The 24,613-nt window shown below is 49.7% G+C and overlaps 1 protein-coding gene across 1 annotated transcript in view; it reads left to right on the forward strand.

Annotated features, from left to right (window-relative positions):
• The window catches only part of GRIK4 (glutamate ionotropic receptor kainate type subunit 4), a 417,047-nt gene that overhangs the window by 357,605 nt on the left and 34,829 nt on the right, over positions 1-24,613 (forward strand). Inside the window, exon 15 of the mRNA XM_026505548.4 lies at positions 16,305-16,418. Coding sequence (XP_026361333.2) covers positions 16,305-16,418 — 114 coding nt within the window. The remainder of the gene's footprint in view (positions 1-16,304; positions 16,419-24,613) is intronic.

Raw genomic sequence — 24,613 nt, forward strand, 5'->3', positions numbered from 1 at the left:
AGTTATAGATTTTCAGATGACCCCTTTGACTAGTAATAGGAAAAGCACACCAATGGCCTAGGTCTGCTGCTGCATTCAGCAGGTTGGGGCTGTAGGAGTTGATGTCTTCTCTGGGGCTGCCCTTTCACAGCAGCTCTGGGGCCTGCATAAGCTTCCTATAAATCTCTGCCTCCCCTTCCCGGGCTCTGCGTTCCCCAGCTCCCCACAGCTGGGCCTCCAGCTCACCCCACTGCACACCCAACCCCCACCCGACTTGCCAGGCCAGTATTGTCTTGAGAAAGAAGAGCTTAAGCAACCTCACCCCTCTGTCTTCTCCCCATGAGGTGGGAATGTCTGCTGTTAGCCGCCTGGCTCTAAAAATGACCCCGGGTCTCCTGATTTGTTCCCTGAGTCACATCTCTACCACTGTCCACTCTTTAAGCTCCAGTTGGCCTAAATGGGTATCTGCTCAGCCCCCACCACACACACATTTATCTTCCAACTGCCTTTGTCCTGTTGTACTTGCTGGCTTTGTTTCCTGAGTCTGTGTGTCGAGGGGTGACAGCAGCCTAAACAGCATGGACCAGGCTCCAGGATCACCCGCCTGGACTTCTGAGTCACCTCACCTGAGACTCATGTGCTGCGCTCCGGCCCTTCTGGCTCCCGATGCTGACCTTCTGCCTGTCCCATGGCTGGAAATTGCTCTAAAGACAACCCTGGGCCTGTTCGTTGAGCAGTTACTATGTACCAGAGACAGTGCTAATAACTGCTTTCCAAAGATTACCTCATTGATTCTTTATAATAATATTTTTTATTATATTATGTTAGTCACCATACAGTACATCCCTGGTTTCCGATGTAAAGTTCGATGATTCATTAGTTGCGTATAACACCCAGTGCACCATGCAATACGTGCCCTCCTTACTACCCATCACCGGTCTATCCCATTCTCCCACCCCCCTCCCCTCTGAGGCCCTCAGTTTGTTTCTCAGAGTCCATAGTCTCTCATGCTTCATTCCCCCTTCTGATTACCCGCCCTTTCTTTATCCCTTTCTTCCCCTACCGATCTTCCTAGTTCTTATGTTCCATAGATGAGAGAAACCATATGATAATTGTCTTTCTCTGCTTGACTTATTTCACTTAGCATTATCTCCTCCAGTGCCGTCCAAGTTGCAGCAAATGTTGAGAACTCGTTCTTTCTGATAGCTGAGTAATATTCCATTGTATATATGGACCACAACTTCTTAATCCAGTCATCTGTTGAAGGGCATCTTGGCTCCTTCCACGATTTAGCTATTGTGGACAATGCTGCTATGAACATTGGGGTGCATATGGCCCTTCTCTTCACTACGTCTGTATCTTTGGGGTAAATACCCAGTAGTGCAATGGCTGGATCATAGGGTAGCTCAATTTTTAACTTTTTAAGGGACCTCCACACGGTTTTCCAGAGTGGCTGTACCAACTTGCATTCCCACCAACAGTGTAGGAGGGATCCCCTTTCTCCATATCCTCTCCAACAATTGTTTAAGGCCATACCACCCTGAACGTGCCCGATCTCATCTCATTGATTCTTTAAAGAACCTTACCAGGTAAAGTTTTTATTACCCCCGGTTTGTAGATCAGCAAACAGGCTCTGAGGCTGACTCGTCCAAGGTCACATGGCTGTGAAGGGGCAGAATCAGGCTCCAAGCTCAGATGGGTCCACGTTGTGTTCTTTCATTCCTGTGCAGAGCTGCCCCGGGCACACGCCAGGCTTGGCTTACCCAGCGGCACCTCAGTCGTCAGCTCCTGTGCCGTGGCTCCCTGCGCTGCCCCAGCAGGCCCTGCTCATGTCTCGTCTTCCTGTGAGTAAATAGGCCTGCTTCAGAGACTCCAAATGTGACAGCTCCGTCTGTCCTCTGGCCATCCCTCACTCACAGAAATGAATTTGCACCAGAAGGTCTTGTGGTGTTCAGTGTGCTCGTTGCCGTGGCTTGGCCTCCCCGTCTCACAGTTCCTGGCCAGCGTCATGATATGCTTTGAGGGGCTTATTCGCAGACTATTTTTCTTGCCATCCTAGAGCTTGTCAGGAGCAACTGACACCCCGCCATTTGTCAGCATGAGAACGAGGCCTGTCTTGATCGTGCCAATGGCAGCGTTGGCAGCGATGGAAGCAGCCGCGAGCCCTGTTTTGCTCCACCCTTTCCAGAACCCGTGGAATTATTTCTCATCTTCTGCAGCCCTCAGATATGCTCCCCTGCTTGGTGACAAACTCCTGCTCCAGCTGTGTCTACATTTGCAATTTAGGCAGCAAAACAAAGGCCTCCATCTTTTAAAATGGCAGCATGGGGTCCAGTCAGTGAATTTGGACTGCTCAGAAAGACAGTGTTGACTCTTGCCAAATGGATCCTTTACCCAAATCCAGGAGACTCCCGGTGCAGACCTGCCACGTCCCGGGTGACAGTGGAAAGGGGGACTGGGGCCCTAGCTGGCAGCCGGGGAGTGGTGAACAGTGGGGCACAGGTGGGAGGTCTAAACAGAGGAGATGGGGTCAGGAGGTCCAGCAAATGTGTCTGTTGGTGTCATCCTGGCCGTAAGTGAAGAGGAGTCAGTCGGAGCACATCAGGTGGAAGGGTTCAGACTTCTGAAACCCCCACCAGGCAGGATGGTGCGACCCAAAGCAGAGGCCAGGTCCTAGGGGCTTCAAAGGGAGTAGGCAGAGGACGGAAGCTGGATGCTAGAACCAGCAACAGCATTAACAATGGCAGTGAGCATTTCCGGAGCACTGAGCTTTGACTCTGCACCAGGCCTTGTACCTTAGCTCATTTAATCCTCAACCCTGTGAAATAGAAGCTGTTACCCTTCCTACTTTGCTCATGAGAAAACAAGTTCAGAGAGGCTAAGTGAGTTGCCCAAGGTCACACAGCTATCACAGGCAGACTTACACCCAGGGCCTTCTGTTATAAAACAGGATGAGAGCATCACTGTTGAATCTGTGACAGACTGGTCTCCCTCTCCTCTGGGTTTCAAGACCCACCTTGAGTGGGGGCTGCCCAGTGCTGGAGGGTGATGGCAGCTCCCAGCAGGGAGGCCAGGCTTCCCCAGGGCTTGGCCTGGTGTTCAGTGGACAAAGAGTTGGCCCCTCCCAAAGTTTCGTAGTCTGTTCAGTTGTTTGGACCAGATGAGGGATCTAGACTTTTCTGCATCCAGATGCAAATGCAAATCTAATTAAAGCATCCAGCTGTTCCTTTCCGTCCTTCTTGAATTAGAAGTCAGCCAGATGTTTACACAGAGATGCACGGTAGATGCGCCGTGCCTGAGCTTACCTGTCTTGGGTGTGTGAAATCCCCAGACTGTGGCACATTTAATGCAGCCGCGGTAGCCCCCTGTGTATCTTCTGGGCTTTTCTATCCCAAAGAGTCATCAAGGTGCTCTGTGTCAGGCGTGAAGGTAGCCATTCTTTCTTCTGCTTGGGCAAATTAGTTAACTCTTTAAAACACATTTAGATTTAAATATACATATAGAAAAGTACATAAATTTTAAGTGTCAACTTGACAAATTGTCTCAAAAGGGATACACGTGTGTGATCACTATCCGATCACTATCCAGATCAAGAGATAACACCATTACTAGCACCCCGAAGGCCCCTCGTCCCTGCCCTGCCAACATGCCTCCTCTTTCTCTCTACACCCCCCTCCTGTCCAAAGGTAGCTGTTATCCCCCCATTTTTTTCTTTTTAATTTTTTATCTAAATTGAATTAGCCACTGATAGTACATCATTAGTTTCAGATGTAGTGTTGAACAATTTATCATTTGCATATAACACCCAGTGCTCATCACATCACGTACCCTCCTTAATGCCCATCACCCAGTTACCCCATCCCCCCCACCTCCCCTAGCCCCGATTTAATACCACGTAACGCTGCTGAGCCTCATTCCCCAGGCTCCAAATTGACTGCTGCTGACCTGGCAGGTATTTTGGAGCCAAGACTACAGGGATCCCTGAGAAAATGCACTGCTGCCTTTTGCAAGGGTTTTGACTTGTGCATACACTGACAAGAGTTGAGAAGAAGGCTGGGTGCTCTCCACAGCCTGGATCTGGTTGGTCAGATCATTGCTTACCCTCCCTGGTGCCACTGAGTAGCTCAGGGGCCAGTGTGAGGCAGGGCTGGGACCTCAATCCTTGTCCAGCAGGACCGTGAGGGGTGAGCAGAGCCGTGGAGGGAACTCGTTGGCTTGGAGCAGAGAGGGAGCAGAGGGGAAGCCCCTGGAAGTTCAGCAATGCTTCCAACAACTGGTGGTAGTTGTTTTCATCCCACAAAAACCATCCTAATAACAGAGCTGGTGAGTGACACCGGTTTTCATTACAAGGCTGATAGATGGGAAGGGAAATGAGAGCAAGACAGCCCTGTGGGCTAGTGATACTGTCAGATTCCTCCAGTGGCGGAAGCCACTTGCCTGAGCCTGTGTGAGCATGCTCCTGCAGTGTAGACCTGGAACCTTGAGGCCCTAGGTCCATGTAGAGCTGGTGTGGTCAGTGCAAGCCCTCTGCTTATGAAGTCAGGGCTGCAGGTTTGATCCACACGTGGGCCAGTGAGCTGTGCTCTGTGGCAGGGCCCCACATGGCGTCCCAGCACTCACCCGGCTCCTTTGGCAGCCAGCAGGAGTGGGAGACGGGCCCAAGTGTGCAGACTTGCCAGTGGCAATTCCATGCCTCTTAACGCCTGACGGTCTCTTGGTGATTTCATTATCACACGGACTGGTGGGATTTCTCAATTCAGGGGTAAAGGGGTGTTTGTGTTAGAGATGAGCGTGTCATCCTGCACATTTCAGTGGGATTCTATTTTCTTTATTTGACATGTAATTGTTTGTGGGTCTTTAGAACATCAGGTGTGATGGTGAGGAATGGTGGTGATGCAGTGCAAGCAAGAGGGCTCGGGCATCTTGGGGCTTCAGGGCACAGGTGTAACCTGCCTGGACCCGACTCTCAGTGCTATTCCTTCTCCGTTACATCCCAACCACACAAACAGCACATCACTTACATAATACACAATCACAGGGCTTCTTTGCGTTCTCTCAAAACCTATGCTGTTGTTTTTGGTTTTTTTTTTTTTTTAAGATTTTATTTATTTATTCGACAGAGACAGAGACAGCCAGCGAGAGAGGGAACACAAGCAGGGGGAGTGGGAGAGGAAGAAGCAGGCTCATAGCGGAGGAGCCTGATGTGGGGCTCGATCCCAGAACGCCGGGATCACGCCCTGAGCCGAAGGCAGACGCTTAACCGCTGTGCCACCCAGGCGCCCCGTATGCTGTTGTTTTTGAAACAGAATTTTTTTAAACAGAATTGAAGTTTGATCCTTTAACGTGAAACCAACAAATAAAATATTAGCTTATGCTTCTGTAACATCTCTTCTGGGCAGTATTCTAAGCGCTTTTCATATAGTAATTTGTTTGGTTTTCGCAACACACCTGTGAAGTCTGTGTTAGTCCTGTCCCCATTTTCCAGATGAGGAGACTGAGGTACAGAGAGGTTAGGTAACTTGCCTAAAGTGCGTGGCTGGTGGGTGGCAAGGTCAGCCCTGGAGTGTGTACTCTTAGTCAAAACATGACTACAAAATTATCCCCCAGCTCAGACTCAAGGTAAGAGAATAGCATGAACGGGGCTTCTAGTTTCTTTGATTCACCTATTCATTCATCAGAGGTTTATTGGGTGCCCACCATGTACCAGGCACTGTTCTAGGCTCTGGAGATACATGTGGCTCCCACCTCCTGGAACTTGCATTCTAGATAATAAACAGCTAAATGAATAAATAGATAAGACAATTTTGTATCAGAATTTTTGCTGTGAAGAAGATAACACAGGATAATGAGACAGAGTGTGTCAGGGAGAGGGGTCCCTTAGACGGGCACTCGGGGAAAGCTGTTCTGAGATCTGAGTAGTGGGAAGAAGCCAGGCTAGCCAAGGCCAAGGCCAGGGCAGAGCACTGCAGCCAGAAGAAGGAGATGTGAAGACGCAGATGAACTTGCGGTGTCAGAGGAGGACGACGAAGGCCAAGCATGGCCGGCACATGGCGAGTGGGCAGCAGGGCGCAGCGGGCCAAGGCCAAGAATGACACTTGGCCTTTTAACAACATGGGCTTGCACTGTGTGGGTCTGCTCATACACAGATCTTTTTCTGTAAATACAGCCCAGTAGTGTAATACAGAACAATGTATTTTCTCTTCCTTATGATTTTCTTTTCTTTTCTTTAAATTCAATTAATTAACATATAGTGTATTATTCGTTTCAGAGGTAGAATGGAGTGATTCATCAGTTGCATGTAAGACCCAGTGCTCATTACATCACATGCCCTCCTTAATGCCCATGACCCAGTGACCCCATCCCTCCACCCCCCTCCCCTCCAGCAACCCTCAGCTTGTTTCCTATGGTTAAGAGTCTCTTATGGTTTGTCTCCCTCTCAGATTTCAACTTTTTTAATTTTTCCCTCCCTTCCTCTATGCTTTTCTGTTTTGTTTCTTATCCTTATGATTTTCTTAATAAGTAACATTTTCTTTTCTCTAGCTGACTTTATTGTAAGACTACAGTAGAGAATACAGAGAACATACAAAATTAGTGTGAACTGACTGTGTATGTTACCCACAAGGCTTCCGCTCCACAGCAGGCTATCAGCCGTTAAGTGTTGGGGGGAGTCAGATGTTACACATAGATTTTCAACTGTGTGGGAGGGTCAGTGCCCGACCCCTACGTTGTTCCGGGGTCAGCCTGTCCTGTTCGTCAACTGGGAAGTCTTTACAGGCTCTTTTCCTGGGACCGTGCGCCCCCAAGGGTCTGAGGGTAGCGTTAAGAGAGTCCGTAAACTTAGAAGGGACAAATGGACATCTATTTTTTTTTTTCTAAATTTAAACTGAAATGTGTGATTTCCTTCCATTATGGCTGTGGCCAAAAAACCGTCGTGGTATCTTCACCACACCTGCACCACTGTCACTGGTGATGTCAACATATTAGTGTTGCCCTTAGACCGACCTCTAGCTCTTCTGTGTCCCTGGAGCACAAAAATGGAAACATATTTTGACCACTGTATTTCTGTGTCATACAGTTACACAATATAGCAAATGGAATACACATTTGTAAACGTTATTATTTGACGCGGGTTCACAGACCACACCAGAGTGCGGAAAGGGTCCACGGGCATAAAAAAGATTAAGAAGTCAATACAGAATAGAACAGCATAATCTGGTTTAGTTTCTCAAAGGCCTCCTCTGGCTACAGTCAGAAGAGGGGATCGTAAGAGGCAGGACCACACCTGAGCTCCAGTTACATAGGTTATTACTTCTAATCCTCACAGCAACCATTAAAGGCATTATTTGGCCCATTTGAGAGAGGAGGAGACTGAAGCCCAGACTTGAGGTAATTTGCTCAGCTGGAGAATGGCAGCACTGGGATTTTAAACATACATCTGTCCGACCCTGAAGGGCAAGAGTGTCCATGGCCCATGTGACAAGAGGTCAAAGGTGAACAACAATTGCTTGGAACCCCATGCCACACCACCTTGCCTGTGGATGAATGGCCAACCCCTTCTTACTTTAAGCCTGGTTCTTTCCTGCAATCTGCCCACAAAGGCTAATAACGCAGCCCTGAGCCGAGCCAACTAAATATTTCATGGGGATTTTAATTTAACTCTAAAGAAATTCATCCAACCCTGAGAGTAGACTGTCACTTCGAGAAATAGCACCAGGGAGCACTTGGACCTACGAATGACATGGCCAGTTCTCCGGGAAGGCTAACGCTCCTCTGAACCTCTGCTCCCCGAGCGTTACTGTGGACGGACTCAGCCCAGGGAGCACGGATAAATCCTACAAATGTGGGCTTAGACGGGTTTGTGAAAGCCACGATCACAGCCTCCCTCTGAACAGGGAGGAGGCCTTCTTTGGGGCCCGGGTACTGGCTGGGTTGGGGTGCGTGTGCGTGTACGTGTCTCTGTGTGTGTGTGCGCGCATGTGTGTGTGAGACAGGTAACTAACTGCATGCTATTCTCTATTCCCTCATCCTTTTTCCAAATCCTGGCCTGAAAGGAGGGAGGAGTGGTGGGGCTGGCATCCAGTGTCCCCAGTGGATGAGGACACTTTTGCAGGTGCCATGTGAGCCCCGGGAGCGAGTGTATCCTTGGCCCCAGCGCACAGGGGGAGGAGTGGGAAGTCAGCCTGCCTCCCTGGCAGAAGAGCAGATGTGCGCCCTTCTTGGGCTTGTTATTAGGAAGGCCTAAATGATGACTTTTGCTGAAGCTCGAGCCAGGAGTGGGAGTGAGCCTCCCTGTCTCCTTCAGATCCCGCTGCCACTCTGCCTGGTGACTTCAGTGAGTCATGGCAGGTTCCCTGGGCATCTCGCTAGGCGGGGGCGGAGGGGGGAGGGAGAAAGGCACCCAGCAGGTGAATCGATCCAAAGACAGGAAGTAAGCAGATAATCTAATTTGAGATGGGCTGAGCTGCAGATGTTAATGTGCTCCGCTGGGCAGCAGGAAGGGCTGAGGGCCGGCAGGAGGCCGGCAGGAGCTCCACGGAGCCAGTCCTGCCTCTTTTCTCTGGCCGCTGCGCCCAGCGTGGTCCTGTCCCCACCATCCCTGTGCTTTCCCCAGGGGAGAATTAGAGCACCAGGCCAGTTAGGGCTCCAGAGCACTAGGCCTGGGAGGGCGTCGGGGGGAAGGGAGCCCTCTGGCAGGGATGCGGGGCACTGAGTCTTCTTTAGGCTGGAGGAGGAGGATTGCATCTGACCACGTCTGGATCATGACCTGAATCTGGTTCTACCACTCTGACTTGCTGATAAAATCCCTCCTGTGTACAGGCGCATGTCAGACATCAGCCTCATTCTGCGGTCAGCAAGATGGCCCTCGAGGGTAGGCCACGTTTGGTGGGTTGTTCTGTGTCCCGTGCTGTTGGCGTGCTGGTTGTTCATTTCGGGACTTTTTGGGTGCCCACTTTGGGAAATTCTCTGTGAACGGTGCAGCCATCAAAAGCAAAGAACATAATCTAGGCACTACGTGTGGGTCTGAAGCCATCCCCATGTGCTAGCTGTGTGTGCTTGAGCAAGTTACTAACCTCTCTGGGCCTCAGCTTCCTTGTAAGGGCTGGTGGCAATGTTGAAATGCTACGTACTCTAAGTATTTTAAAAGCCTTGTCCCTGCTTCTTATAAAGCTAGGCCCCTGAATGTGCACAACAACAGTCGTAACAGGAAGGGTAACATTCACTGAGAGTTATTCTGTGCTGGGCCTCGGCTTCGTGTGGCTTTGCATGGCTTTGCGTGGCTTGCTCATTTGAGTCCCATAGAGACTCCGTGAAGGTGGGCACTGTTGTCACGCCCCCTTTATGGAAGAAGAAACTAAGGCACAGAGAAGGTAAGTGCAGAGCTGACACCCAGCGAGTAAGTAGAGCTAGAGTAGGAGCCCTGGGCCCCTGTTCTAATCCAAGGCGATACATGGCTTATGCCCCTGGAGGGGTTTAAGCAGTGTCTTATCACCTTTGGTGATCGAGCAGAGGAAGGGCTCATTCCTGGGAAGGTGGTAGACGTTTTTGCAGAGGAGGTAAACTGTGAATGGACCTTGAAGACTCAGTGGTGTTGCAGGTTGGACATTCTAGGTGGAGGACGCAGCGTCATCGGAGCCATTGCTGTAGGGAAGCACAGGGGGTGTCTGGAGTCAGCTGCAGGGGGCCCCAGGGGATGCTGGGAAGTGAGGCTGAAGTCACAGGAGTTCAGGAGGGCTGACAAGGGGAGTGAGGATCATGGAGAATTGTTTAAGAAGGGGGACAGGTGTAGTTGTCATGGTGTAAATGTTAATTTATTTAGAAAAATGAGGATGGTCCTCTCTTGCCTCTCTTTAATCTTTTTTTCTTCAATAGAGCCAATTGAATTGGTTGCAGGATACAGTCTCTGAAACCAAACTGTCCAGATTTGAATCTGGTTCTGCCGCTTACTTGCTGTGCAACCTTGGGCAAGTTCCTTAACCTCTCTGAGCCTCACATTCCTGCTCTGTAAAATGGGTAATGATAGTAACTTACCTCACAGGGGTCTTGTGAATGCTAAGTGAGATAACAGGCATAAAGTACTCAGTCCAGTCCTGGACACAGGAAGGGCTATAGGCGTTAGCCGCATTAGTGTTACAAATCTCATCTTGTAGGCCATCTATGCTTAAAATACTTAGGGCCATCCGTTTGCTGGTCAGTGTGTTGCCTCTTCCGCCTGCCTCTCCAGCCTCATCTTATAGCATGCTCCCCAGCCCTATGTCCTCCAGCCACTCTGGCTTTCTTCCAGCCCCTGGACTGTACCAAGCTTCCTCCTGCCTCAGGGCCTTGGCACGTGCTGTCCCTTCCACTAGCAGTGCTCACCCCAGGTCTTTTCACAGGTAACTCCTGTTCAAGCAACTGCATCTCATCTTGGGAAAGCCCCCATGGACCTCCCAGACTCTGTCAACCCTCTGTTCTACCTTCTCATGGTGCCTTCTATGACTCCTTTATAAAACCTCTTACAGCCGTAATTTTACAAACATTTTCTCTGACAGTCTGCTGACTGTCCACCTCCTCACCGGACTGTAAGCCCTCTGCTGTCAGGGGCCAGGCCTGTATCTCAGCGCCTTGCCCACTGCCTGGGGCAGGGTGGAGAGTCAGTAAAGAGGGGTGAGGGAATGCCGAGCATCGCTGAGGAGGAGTGGGCACTGAGTTCTGCACACTATCCCTGCCTACCCTGAGAGCCCACACTCAAGTGCAGGGAACCCAGGACACAGCACTTACCAGGGGCTCGATGAGCTCAGTGGCCCCACATCATCCTCAGCCAGAGCCTAACGTGCATCATCCCTCCCTGGCAAGCCAGGCTCGGTGGACTCGGAGCTCCTTCCTATCCGGGTGTTTACGCATCCTGCCAGCTCCCGTTCTCGCAGCCTGAGGCTGGCCTTGCTTGGAATTCCGTAAGCCTTCTCAATATACGGGGCATCTCCAGAGACAATTACCTTGGAATGAAGGTTTCCAGGAATGCTCAGTACAACCTTATTCTGTGTAGCATTTTCTCATTCCATCTGTAGCCTCCCAGAGCTTTCCAGAGTTAAGTAACACAATTACAGAGTTAAATAAATGACAGCAAAGAATGCGAGGCACTATGGGGCCTGAGCAGCAGGCGAAATAAAGTGTATGCAGATGGGACTTGCACGGGGGCAGGAAGCTGCTGGCCCAGGGGAACAGCCAGCTTCCCCAGGGGGCAGGAGGCTGGGGATGTGGGGGGTGGGGGGGTGGGGGAGCTGTAAAAAAAAAACAGAGAGAAAAGATCTGGAAGCTGATCACAGATAGCACAGTGGATCTGAGAAGTCAAAGGAAGCTGGGGAGATCATTTAATCTCCTGTCCCCAGAGGAGAATCACATAACAAGGAAGAGACTGTGGGAAATGACTGGGTTTGGTCTCCAAGCTGGTGTCAGTTTTTTCCTTGAGTTTTCTAAGCGATGGGACAGGATGAGGCCTAAGAGGGCCCTTATGTGAATCTTCGGAGACAGGCAGTCACACCAGTGTTAACACAGCTCTGTGCCTGTCCCTGGGTCACCTGGGAAAGAGCACCAGGGGCCAAGTGTCCAGGGGCCTCTGCCTTACCTGGAGCTAGAACAGGCCTGGCTGTCCTCCCCAGTGCTACTACTCAGCACGTGTTAGGATACTGTCTGCAGAGCCCTCGTTGAGATCAGCCTCCTCACGGCAAACATGCAGTGGGTACTTACTTTGAACCGGGCCCCATGCTCGGCGTGTACAAGCATCTTCTCCTTCAGTTCCTCAGCAATTCTAGGAGGTAGGTCCTATTATTATCCCCACTTTATTCATGAGCAAACTGAGGCTCAGGGAGGTTAAGGGTCTTGACTAAAGTCACACAGCACGTACGTGCAGACTAACAGAGACCAGACAGGCCCGTCCCACCCTGGGGGCTGAGCTTCAGCCCCCCATTCTGCTGTCTCCGCAGCTCCTCCCAGCCCGGGCAGAGCTCTGCAGGCTGTTCGGGTTAGAAGCTTCTTTCACATCCATCATCTCTCTTGACTGTCCCAGGAGGACGATGGGCAGGCATTGCCCACACCATTTAGCCCAGTAAAATGAGTCCCAGAGAGGCTGAGTTGCTCTGGGCATGCGTTCTTCTGCCCTGTCCCATCCTGTCTTTAGCTTGGCTCTGTGGAAGGGAGAAGAGGAAGGCGCTGCCAGGCAGTGGGGAGGTTGGGTGCCAGGCAGGAGGGAGGCTGGGCTGAGGCCACTGGAGGTCTGCCCATGCTTCTGGGGCCCTGCTGAGGGATGGGAGAGCATTTTGCCCAAAAGGGGGCAGCAACTCTCTAAAAGAGGAGGAAGACACAGAGGAGAGCTTTGTTCCCTTCAGATGGTCGGGGAGCCCGTGCTGCCATCATACTCCCTCCCGGTGGTAGTGGGGTTCTCGGGGAGGTGCTGGGTGGGAACAGCAGGCTCGGGCAGATGCAGACTGGAGCCCTGCTGTGAATTTGCTGCCTTCTTCCCAGCGAGGCCCCAGCTCCCAGGAGAAGTGCGGCAGCCACGCTGAGCCTCCAGGCTTTGATAGCAATGGTGGCAGTTGCATGACCCCTATTAAACTCCATGAGGCAAAGGATAGTCTGTTTGGAAGTCACCTCCAGGCTGACTCCAGCCTGCCCTCCCCTTGTAAATTCTGCAAACATCCAGGAGATGAAAGAGGGGGATCTCTCAGAGGCAGAACATGAAGCTCTTCAAAGAACACTTTCAATCGAAAATGGGGAGGAGACAGGTCTTTCTCTCGGAGGGAATGTATTTATATGCCCCTGTGCGTGCACGCGTGTGCACACACATGCACACGCACATACACACACACACACCCCAAGACCAGGAACACCAGGATGCATACAGAACTTTCTGCCAGTTACTTCTCTTTTACTAGTCCTCCTTTCCTTCCTCTGGCTCTAGGGGTTCCCAACCTTTCTGCTTTCCCAGCCCGCGGAGTTACACTCCCAGACTGGCTGTCCAGATGGTGGTGTCCCTGCCTAACTTTTCTGGATTTCTTTCCCTCAAATAAAATGTCCCCACCTGGGGTCCCTGTCAGCTGCTGTTCTTTGCTGACTAGTCTAAGCGTTTCTTCCTCAGAGCTCGTTCTCCTCACTTGCTCCAGAGCATTCGATTCTGCTGACCACCATCATCTTCCTGAGCAAAGTAGGGGCCAGCGAAAGTAAGCTCTACCTGTTCGAGCCAAGTGAAATGAAAGCATGGGGTTTGGGAGCTGGAGAGGAGAGTTTAGATGGCATTTGGTCACACCCTTTTCATTTTACAGGGGATGAAACTTCAGCCCAGAAAATAGGATAACTTACCCACGGTCACAGTGAGTTTGCAGCCCCGCTGCAACAAGAGGCCGGTCTTCTCATGTCCTGTCTGCTGCTCTTTCCACCGGAGAGCGCGGCCCTCCTGCCCCAAGTGGCCAGAGATGCAGAAGGGCTGGGACGGACTGGCAGCCTGCCCACCCCTCCCTCCTTCCCCTACACCTACAGTTACTAACATTCTACACCCCCAGCCCCCTTTGCTTGTTAGTTTGGTTTCATGGCATATTATCTCCCCATCTAAGACTGCTTTATAGCTTAATGTCTTTTTAACTAAGGTGAAATAAAATGCATGCATGTCCTTTGGAATAACCCGATCCTGAGAGATTGTTACTGATACTTCGGGGTACACTGAAGCCAAGGTAGATAATTACTATTCGATACTGAGTTGATTAAATCAGAAAAAAACAAAAACAAAAACCTCCATGAAACCTCCATGGTGTCTTTCAGCTTGCCACTGCTTTTTTCCACCCCGCCCCTCCTTCCCTGCCTCCCTGCCCCCAGCTTACTCTTGACGGGGGACAAAGGGAAGAGGGACTGGCTGGTGGCAATGAGTCAGCAGTGTCTGTGTGAGGCAGTTCTGTTTGGCCCAGTTTGGGAAGTGTCTCTCTGTGCGTAGACAGAGATGCCCTGTCCGAGCTGGGGCACACTCTCCCTGGGTATGTGCTCATTCTGCATGCACCCAGGAAACGGCCCTCCTGGGACGCTGTCCGTTTCCAGCATGCTCTCCAGATGGAATGGTTTTTACCAAAACATCATTGTTGGCCAAATTTATAAACTTGTGAACAGATTTCCAAATTCCAATCCAAAGTTTGCCCTTTTTGGGGGGAAAGATGTGGGTAAGGAAAAGAACCTTGAGGGTAGAGTTGTTGAGTTCAGTTAATCTGGGGTGGGGGATATGGGTTTTTAAATAGCCAGAGAAAGGACTGGAAGCTGTGTTTACCTTTGCCCATTTCATCCGTTTTGGTTTTCCTCCTCTTTTCTTCAACTCTTTCAATCCAACCCAGTTGACTCCTCCCAAGGTTTGTGCAGGGCTTGGCTGCTGATTGGCTGGAAACCCACACACATGGGATGGGCACTGCACCTGCTGGGTCTTTGTGCCGGGTTGATTTCTGTTGCTCTATGCCTGTGCTCTCGAGCGAGCGGAACTGCAGTCAGTACCACCGTCGCGGAAGGGCTGAGGCTCTGAAAGGCCCAAACAGCCCTCCAAAGAGTCCCCCGAATGAAAGCATTAACAGTCTTCTAATCAAACTTCAGTTTTTTAATCTCAAGGGTTGATTCACTTGATAGCAGTAATCAGCGCTCTCTTGGAGAAATCCAGAAAGAGCACAATGAGGCATTCACATTTTTCGTTTTTTATTAAAAATCTCTTACATCTGCACCCTAGTTTCTTTTCTTTGAGGCTGGCCTCCCTTTATAAGGCCCTGAGTTCATTAACCTCTGCCAGACCACGCCGCTGCTCTGGTAGACGGAACATGAATCGGGAGCGGAGGCTCAAGGTTGAAATGTGGGAGAGACTGACCTTTGCCAATAGATTTATCCTTCTTGTACACAAATTGCGAATTCCCTTGTGTGCGGAGTGAGGGCCAGGGTGTCTGTCTCTCTATTTTCTTAGCAGTGATTTAGGAAGAATTGTGTGCGTGTGTGCGCGTGCGTGCATTCATTCCGAGCTGCCCGGCCTGTTTGCTGATTGTGACTCCACTTTTCCTCCTTTCTCTCTTCCTCTCTTCCATCAGCTGCTCCATCAGAATTAGAAGAAGGAGTTGAGCTGAGATGGAAACCAGTGGAGGCCAGTCTGAGAGATACGCCTAGGTCTTCAATCCCCTAGGCGGTCAGAATCCCCTGGGCAGCTTGTTACCAATACAGATGCTCGGGTCCTGCCCACAGTCTGATCCAGGGTCTGGGATGAGACTCAGGAACTCGCATTTTAATCAGCCCTACAGGTGATTCTGGTGCAGATGGTCAGAGACGAGATGTTGAGAACCCCTGTTAGAGAATTGCTGGGCAGCGTCCTAGCACGGTCTTCCCCTCACATCCTTGATTTAAGGGCAAGGTCAAGGACGTCTAGAGATGTGACTGGACTAGGTTAGGAAGTTGGTGAGGGACCAGAACGACACGCCGGTTCTGGGCTTTTCCCCTTTGCACTGTGCACAGGGGAGCAGACCAATAGGAAGTGAGTTTGCTTTGCCAGGGGATGGGTTCAAATTAGGGATGAGGAAGAACTGTCTGGCAAAGAGGAGTATTGAGGAAGCTGATAGCATCTCCTTCCCAGAAGGCTTTAATTCAGACTTATCAGATATGGGCACCTGCGGTATCATGTGGAGGCCGAGAGCGAGGAAGGAAATGTCTTCAGAACAAATTCTGGTGGACTTTTGCATGGAGAGCCAGAGAACCTTCTTTCACTTCTTTGGCACCTGAATTATAACCTTGGCAGCAACGTAAGTGTCCAGGGTTCCGGGAGGCCCGAGGTCCAGGCCTGCCTCTGACAAGGACAAGCTCTGTGCCGTGGGGCCACCTGCTCAGTTCCTTGGTGGTGTTAGCTCGTGTCTCACTTTCGTGGTTGCATCCGTTTTCTTTCACTGTAACTCCCCCCACCGAGGCTCCTGTACAACCTCGCAGCTCCGTCATGTTCTGTGCACTGAGCAAATTAAAAAGTTGAATTTAAAAACTACTTACTGTGGAGACTCCAGGAGCCTGTGTGCCTGTTTTCCCTCCCCTCGGGCGTTTTGAGACTCTCTGGACGGTCCTCGCTGTTTATACTTACTGATGTGTTTAGAGGCATCTGCCCGCAAATGCGCCTGAGTTCCAGCTTCAGCCCCCGTGTTCTTTCGTGAATGATGTTCCGGCCCGAGATGGATCAGAACTCCCCACGCAGAGAAGCCGGACCAGAGTGACATCCCCCCAGTAGTGACAACTTCTGGCCACAAGTCCCTGTCCCCACATCTCACCTGGCCACCCCACTGACGGGCTCTCTCTGTACCTTCCAGAAAGCGGACCTGGCCGTGGCAGGCCTCACCATTACTGCCGAGCGGGAGAAGGTGATTGATTTCTCCAAGCCATTCATGACTCTGGGAATTAGCATTCTTTACCGAGTTCATATGGTAAGAGACTTATTTTATAAGCATTTATGTCATTAAAGTTATTTGCATGCAAACACTGAGTTATATGGTAATAATGAATGACTCACGGAAATATTTAGATTTCAAGACTTAAATGCAAATGAGCTGGGCTATTTTTTCCCGCATCAGCTGCACGGACGTGCAAACAGGAAGAATGGAAAAGTCACACTTGTGGGCTTTCCAGTAAAAATTGCTTCTGCCTCACTGACTAGGGGCTGGCCAAGAGCGATCGCTCAACCCTGGGTCATACGGTGTCGCTGAGTGGCCCCGTTGGTCACTCTGCTTCCTCCTACGGACAGGGTCCCCAGTCCAGATAAGTGACCCCAGCATGTTCAAGGACTTTGCTGATTCCCAGGTACATATCCGTTCACCCCAAGCATTGTGTCTGGGGAGGGAATGCAGACCACTTCGTCTCTGGGTTCTGGTGAATAAATAATGTCACTTGTATCTGGCCTGTCCCCTTTTCTGCATCCTTCAAAAAAAAAAAAAGTGAAAGAGAAAGACATCTCTGGTCAGGTTGCCTAGAGTGAGTAGAGCGAGTATCTAAATGAGTTCATGACGGCACACCAGTGGGTGTGAGGACAGACCTGACGGAGGTCACTGGCCGGTGGGGAGAGTGTCAGGAGAGTCATGCTGGCTGAACCTCGTCCACAGAGTGGATCATAGTTACGTTGCCAGCGCATAGTTGCCCGAACCAGAAGAGCCTTCTTCTCATCCTTTTATCGAACCTGGCTCTAAGTGCACAACTATTATATGGATTTCCCCAGCGCTCAAGGCATTCTCAGTGTCCAGCGTCACGCTAACATAGATCCCAGGGTGTTACCTGGCACCACAAGGCTGCCCAACAGGGAGGGAAGCAGGCGCTCATCCCACGCACCTGCCGAACAAGGACCCTCTATGTTCTGACCCCTTCCCAGGCCCCAAATCCCAGCCCTAGAGAAAAGGGATTGTCTGTATTCACAATCCCAGCCTGGGCTCACATAGGCGGGAGCCACTAGGACATCAGGAACTGCAGCCCATTTCTGTAAGACGGCAGGTCCCCTTGTCACTGAGCCCGTTCGAGCAGCTCAGAGGAGCCCTGTCCTGTGCTGGACCTCTGCATCCATCATGATCACTGCTTGGCTTAGAAAAGGAGGTCACGTCATCTAGAGGAAGAGGCAGCATCGAAATCCCAAGCTCCCCAGGCTAAGACAGAAAGCAGTGTGAGGATTTGGTCATTGTAGGCACTGTCATTGATGTGTCTGTCTTGTGAATTAAGGGCAATAGCGATTCCTCCTCCTCTTTTCCGCAATGATGAGGACTCCCGTTCATCGAGCCCCTCCTATGTCCCGGCGCTCTTTCGGGCACCTGTGAGGATGTGGACTATTGTTATGGGTTGAATTGTGTCCCCTCAAAAGACTTGTTGAAGTCCTAAGCCCCAGGACCTGTGAATGTGACCTTATTTGGAAATAGGGTCTTTGCAGATATAATCAAGTTACGATGAGGTCATGCTGGATTCAGGTGGGCCCTAATCCAAGAAGGGGTGTCTTCATAAAAAGAGAGAAGTGTGGGGCGCCTGGGTGACGCAGTCGTTAGCGTCTGCCTTTGGCTCAGGGCATGTTTCCAGCATTCTGGGATCGAGCCCCACATCAGGCTCCTCCGCTAGGAGCCTGCTTCTTCCTCTCCCACTCCCCCTGCTTGTGCTCCCTCTCTCGCTGGCTGTCTCTCTCTCTGTCAAATAAATAAATAAAATCTTTAAAAAAAAAAAAAAAGAGGGAAATGTGGACACAGGGGAGAAAACCATGTGAATTTGGAGACAGATTGGAATGATGTCTCTACAAGCCAAGAAACACCAAGGATTGCCAGAAAGCACCAGAAGCTAGAAATGACAAGGAAGGATCCTCCCTTAAAGCCTTCAGCGGGAGCATGGCCCTGCTGACACCTCGATCTTGAACTCCTGACCTCCAAACTATGGGACAACACATTTCTGTTGTTTTGAGCCACCCAGTTAGCGGTCCTCTGTTACAGCAGCCCCAGGACACCAGTACGCTTGTGTTGTTCGTATAAGTGAAAGAGCGGAGTTCACACCCAGGAATGGTGTGCCTCGAGCATGTGCTCTCTCTGGGCCACCAGGCTGCCCCCCTCATTCGTGTGATCTTTGAGTAACTTGTCCTGGAAAGCGTTCTTGTGCACCTTTTCTCCTGTGGTCCTTAGGACTGTTCTTTAAGGAGAGGGGAGGTATTCAAATTCCAACTTGGCAGTAATAAGCTAAAGTCACCCTTGGAACGGACACTGGGCTGGGTCTGGAAGCCAGGTGTCCTAACTCTCGGGACAAGTGTTCTTGTCATCCTTACACCTGTCCGTACTCGCTAGGCGATCTTCCAGCTAGCACCGTGCCTTGAGCCCGCCTCATCCCTCCCCTGCAACTGAGCCCCGAGGCAGCATCCTGAAGAAGTGGGGACATAGGACCTTTCTCCAAACCATATTGCAATGGCCGGGTTGTACAACTAGGCTCTGGCCTTGATTTCTTGATTAATGCCAAGGATCCTAGAGCCCCACTCACAACCCGATGGACCATGAGGAACCATGTGGGTGAAGACACCTGATCCCTAGTGTTTCTACTCAGTGCCTGGGAACATCCACTGCTAGGCTGCCCTCGCCACCTGGGGCACCACTGCCAGGAATATCAACTCCAGCCAGAACCAAACCCCCATTCGCCAGTCCTCTGGACATCCTTAATTGGATTGTTGGCCAAATGTTAACCTACCACCACAAACCTATGACTATATTAGTTCTTGGGATGTAAAGTTTTATGTGTCAGCCTGCCTAAGCTATGGTGCCCAAAGATTTGGTCAATCACTAGCCTAGATATTCTGTGACAGTATTCTGTAGATGTGATTAACAGCTATGATCAGTTGACTTTAAGTAAAGGAGGTTACCCTTGATAACGTTGGTGGGCCTCATCCAATCAGTTGAAGGCCTTCAGCACAAAAACAGGTTTTCTAGAGCCGAAGGAATTATGCCTCAAGACTATCACTTAGAAATCCTGTCTGAGGATCCAGCCAGATCTATAGATTTTGGGCTTAACTACTCCCACAATGGTGTGAGCCAATTCCTTAAAGTAAATCTCTTTACACACACACACACACACACACAGACACCCATATATATCCTACTGGTTCTGTCTCTCAGGAGAACCCTAAGTGATACGGTTCCCCTGTCTGGTCAGGATTCCTCCACTCTTCCAGCCTCCACACTGAGACACTGGTATGCCAGCCACACGGCTGCTCAGATCTGATTTATAACAGGGGACCAAGCTGAGTAAAAATTGAGTGCTGGCATGAACAACTTACACTAAGCAGAACTGACAGTGTATGCGTTTATTCAACAAATATTTATTGAGTGCATTCTGTGTGTGAGGCAGTGTGCTTAGAAAGTACCAAAAAGTCAGCTGGAGAGAACAATCCTGAATCGATGAAACCGGGGGAGACCTGGGGAGAAAAGGTCTGAGATGAACTTTGCTGTATCTGAAACATCTGAACCCTGAGTTGGCAGAGACAGCTCATGCCCCAGGATAGCCCAGTGGAGCTCACCATGAAAGCCTCAATCTAAAATTACGTAGGGAAGCTGTCTCTCGTATAATAACGTTACGTTAACAAAATTAAAGTCAAATACTGGCTGTGTATTATTTTGTGAATTTTTCTGCAGTTGATAGTGTTTATTATTTTGTGAATTTTTTTCAAGTCGACAGTGATTATATTGTGAATATTTCTCAAGTTGAGAGTTGAAATCTGGGTGTTTATTATTTTGTGGATTTTTCTCAATTTGATAGTTTCTCAAGATGATTAATTTCATTTATAATCTATAATGACCTAGAATCTCTATCTTAATTCTATATCTGAGGTCACCAGAGTCATGAATGATTATTACCAAAAGGTGAGCATCTGGTGATGATGAAACCTGTGTGCAAAGGTTAAAATAATTAACCCAAAGTTTAAATGCCTCGTTCGAAAATATTGCAAAATGCTCCAAAATAGTGAGGGGTGGCAGATATGTGTCTGAAGTCTAGAGACAGAAATAATGTGTGAATTTCCAGTCATCTAAGATTACCTAGGGTTAGTTTTTCATGACCGTGGGATCACCAGCAGTCGATGCTATGGTATTTTCCTTCTTCTCCCTGTTGGGGTATAATCTTTGTTTTTGCCCAGGCATCTCTAGGACCAAAATCAGAAGAACGTTTCACTCTTTGGACACCTACTTCCTGCCACTCAGAGGCTGGCTGATAATTCTGGCTTCGGCCTTTGTTACTGTCGATCCCTCCCACTTTCTAGAACGATCTCCATTCCTGGGGTCCGGGTCACTGTTTCTTCCTGCTCTTCCTCCTACTGCTCTGATGGTTGGCCCTCCAGCATTTCTGTTGACCCCCTCTCTCTGCCTGCCCTGTGACTGTCCCTGGTGCATTTCCCTTCTCTCTCTGACAGCTCTCTGCCTGGCTGATGTCACCCACTGCCACATCTCTAAGTCCGACCCTGGCCGAAGCGTATTTCTAACACACTACTAGACATCACCTGACTGTCTCCCAGGCACCTCAAATACAGTGTGACAAACCATATTCAGTAGAATTCTTCCTCGTCTTCCCCTGCCCCACCTCACATCATGGCATCTCCACCCAGTTACCTGAGCTGTCCTTCACTTCTCTTACCCCATACGTTCGGTCAGTCAGCTCACCTCCTGGAGAGTTCTCAACCATGCTCTCCACCCCACTGAATCCCCCTTGGTTCAGACACTCCTTATCTCTGACCTGAACCGCTGCCGTTCTGGTGGGCTGTATTCCAACTTGAGGTCAGGGTGTTTCACATCCAGTACTGTATCCCCATCGGAGGGTCACAGTCATTGCCAGCATTCACTAAGAAGCAGTAGAGAGAAAGTTCTGGAGCCAGATCTGCCATGTACTGACTGCATGTCCCCTGTGTCTCAGTTTTCTCATCTGTGACAATGGGTTGTGCGGATTTAATGAGGATACGTAAGTGCATAAGTAACACACAACAGTGCCTGCCCATGCACCATAAAGCGTTTGCTTTTATATTTTATAAATGTATGCGACTGGCTGAGGGTTGTAGTGTTTTAGTTTACTGTTATTTTTTCGACGAATGGAATCCTATCAGCCTCCTACTTAAGATCGTTCACTGGCTGCCCATCACTTACAGGACCAAGTCCATCCTTCTGGGCGTGGAGAATAAAGCCCATCATTCCTGCTCCACTTGCAGCTTCTGCTACGGGCATCTTCACGCCATAGCACACTGCTTCACCATCACACCGGCCTCTTCCTAGCTGGGTTCGTGCCCGTCTTCTTGCCTCTCGGCCATGGAACCAGCTCCTTCCTGGCCTTCGATACCCAGCTCAAATGACACTTGCTCTTCAATGCGACCCCCCTGGATGGAGCCGATGGCTTCTTTCCCGGAGCAGCTGCGCTCTGCCCACATCCCCAGCACAGCATGTGTATGCTGCGTTGAACTCTTTTTTTGTTTATCTCTTTCTCCCTAAGTGGGTCCTAGTGGGAGATACATTGAGGAGAAGGTACCCTCTTGTCAGGCCGGAAGCTTTTATGATATGGTTGTTGGTGTGGAAACGCGATCACCCTAACCAGGCTGTATTGGCTTCATAATTATGGAAAGAAGAAAGGCAGGAGGGAGGGCTGAGGGAGGTACTCTGTGGTCCTGTGCGCACCGAGCACCACTTTCCTTCGTGGCTCCTGACTGAGCAGCACGGAGCCCCAGGAGCCTGGCTTCTGTCAGGAGGCCTCCTTGCCCAAGCAGCAGGATGAGTGACCTAAATAGATTTCTTACTTTCTTTCTGGCCTTGACCCCAGTGGTCTGGAGAACAAGAGGAGTTGGGAGGCAGATGTTTCAGGCAGCCCAGGTACATTTTCTGCTCCAGACCTGCACAGCTCCCATCAGGACTCACTGCTCCCTCCCACCAATGCCTGCATATCCCACACACAGCCTAGCACCCACCTGAGAAAGCACCGGAATCCCTGGCCAGGGCTAGATGAGCTTCCAGACCATACATACAGGATCGAGCCTTTAGAGTCTGGGTACTGATTAATTCTGAGCACTCCTGGTATTCCAAGGATGGGAGTGAAATAACAGGACATCTGAAGTTCAAGACTCTCTTGATTTCCTTGGCACATGAGCTCGTTCATTCTTACTGAGAAGTTCTGTATATATTGGAGCAGTAGAAACCCAGGGACATCTGTACTCTGGGGTTTTACGATGCTGACGCACGCTGTGAGCACTCCGATATCTGTGTGAATGGAGGGGAGAAGAGCGCAGGAAAACGAAAACATTCATATTGAAGATTAGAGTATATCGTGTCGTTTTGCTTTTTTTCTACAGCAGCAATTTGCCTAATGATGTTTTGCTCCGATTAATATTAAAGTAAGTTTGTATTCCTCAGGCGCACACTGACTGTTGTAGGAAGGCATCATCTGAGTGTGCCAGACGCCAACGTGCGATTTGACACTTGGCACATACAGCCCCCAAATGGGTAATTACATTTAAAAAGTTCAGAGTTGACATATTCATGGAGGTTGGGTATATGTCCAGGATGCTTGTGTGTTGACTAACATCTGTCTGGCGTCTCTTAATTTATGAAGCACTTTCGCATAGAGTCTCTGCTTTAATCAGCAACCCCCCGAGGCAGGTGGTGTGGTTCCATTTTTCCATGGAAGAATGCTAAGGCCAGCGGCGGCTAGCGGTGCCATGGAAAGAAGAGAGAGCACAATGGTGGAGAGAGCATCGAGCCCAACTTTCTGGTCCCCAGGTCCCTATGTTTCCAGCTACCCATCTCTATGGTATAGTTAGGTGCATTTCTCCATGTCAGGGCCACATGTCAGGGGAACGTTCTAGATCCTTTCTAATCTGAGGATCCTATCTATCCTACATTATCCTATCCTGTATAGTGTCCCCAACCAGCCAGAGCACCTAAGACCCCCTCAAAAATGTGACTTTGCTATTTTCCCCCATAATGTCCTACTCCATCTTTAACAAATGGGAAAGTTTTATACTCTATTCTTTTTCTCTTCTTAACTATTAGCTAGAGTCTTCTCTGTCAAGAAAAGTAAAAAAAAAAAAAGACAGTGATTAAAAAGTGAGAGAGATATAAATGCCAGCAATAAATTAATGCCCCGCATTTTTGCTGGGTATATTACCTGTTTTTTCAAGAAGGTCTGTTTCATTTCAGAAAGACTGTCTGGAAAAATGGAGAACAATACTAAGTAAACCAGTGAATCATTTCTAATACGGCTTAATACTCCGCTATAAGGAACCAGAAAATGCAGAGTTCTATTCCTTCAGGCTAAGTAACATGATAGCCCATAACGTGGAAATATGGTTTCCTGGGTGTATCGTCTTTTTAATATTGGTTATTTATTGAGCGCTCCTATCTCAAGAAGCTCCAGGTGGTTTGTCAACATTAGTAATTCTCACGTTCCCCTTTCATGTTGATGGCCGGGTCCCATTTTCTGAAAGAAGACAATGGCACCCAGAGAAGTTGAGTGGCCTGCCTGGAATCACTCAGCAAGTCCAAGTCAGTGCCAGGATTAGAATTTAGATCTCCTCATACTGGATTTCCAACCAGCAGAGTGAAAATAGATATGCTAGCGTGTGGGTTACACAGGCAACAAACTCATGTGGGTGTTTTATGTGAGGAGGAATTAATAGCTTGCTTCTTTTTCCCTCTTGGCTTCAGAGGTGGGAAGTGCATGCTAAACCCGACTATTGTCAAGACAGTCCATTGCAGGCGCTCTGAGGAAAGCTACCCATGGGTTCCTGGGAAGGGACAGGAAGAAGTCATCTTCTTCTGCCTCTTCCAGGAGACATGGACACTGTCTTCTTTTATCTCTCCAGCCCTAAAGAGTATTTTATTGACTGTCGACCACTGCTGGGAGTTGAAGGAGACTTCTGAATATGTTGCCATCTAGTTGTAAAGACCACGTGGAGGACAGGAGGAGCCTTTGTCCTTGGCTCTGCGGGAGAGGGGAGGGCGTGCAGGGAAGAAAGAGAGCTGCTATCACTAGTTTGTGTGACGTCACCACAAAGGAAAGCGTGGCCAGGATGCAGAGTCCTTCCATGGACATGGGAGAACCCTCCACGCATCTGACCCGCTCTGTTTGTGACTTCGTTGGAAAGGCTGAGGCA

This window comes from Ursus arctos, unplaced genomic scaffold (assembly GCF_023065955.2).
Source record: "Ursus arctos isolate Adak ecotype North America unplaced genomic scaffold, UrsArc2.0 scaffold_22, whole genome shotgun sequence".
Classification (NCBI taxonomy): Eukaryota; Metazoa; Chordata; class Mammalia; order Carnivora; family Ursidae; genus Ursus; species Ursus arctos.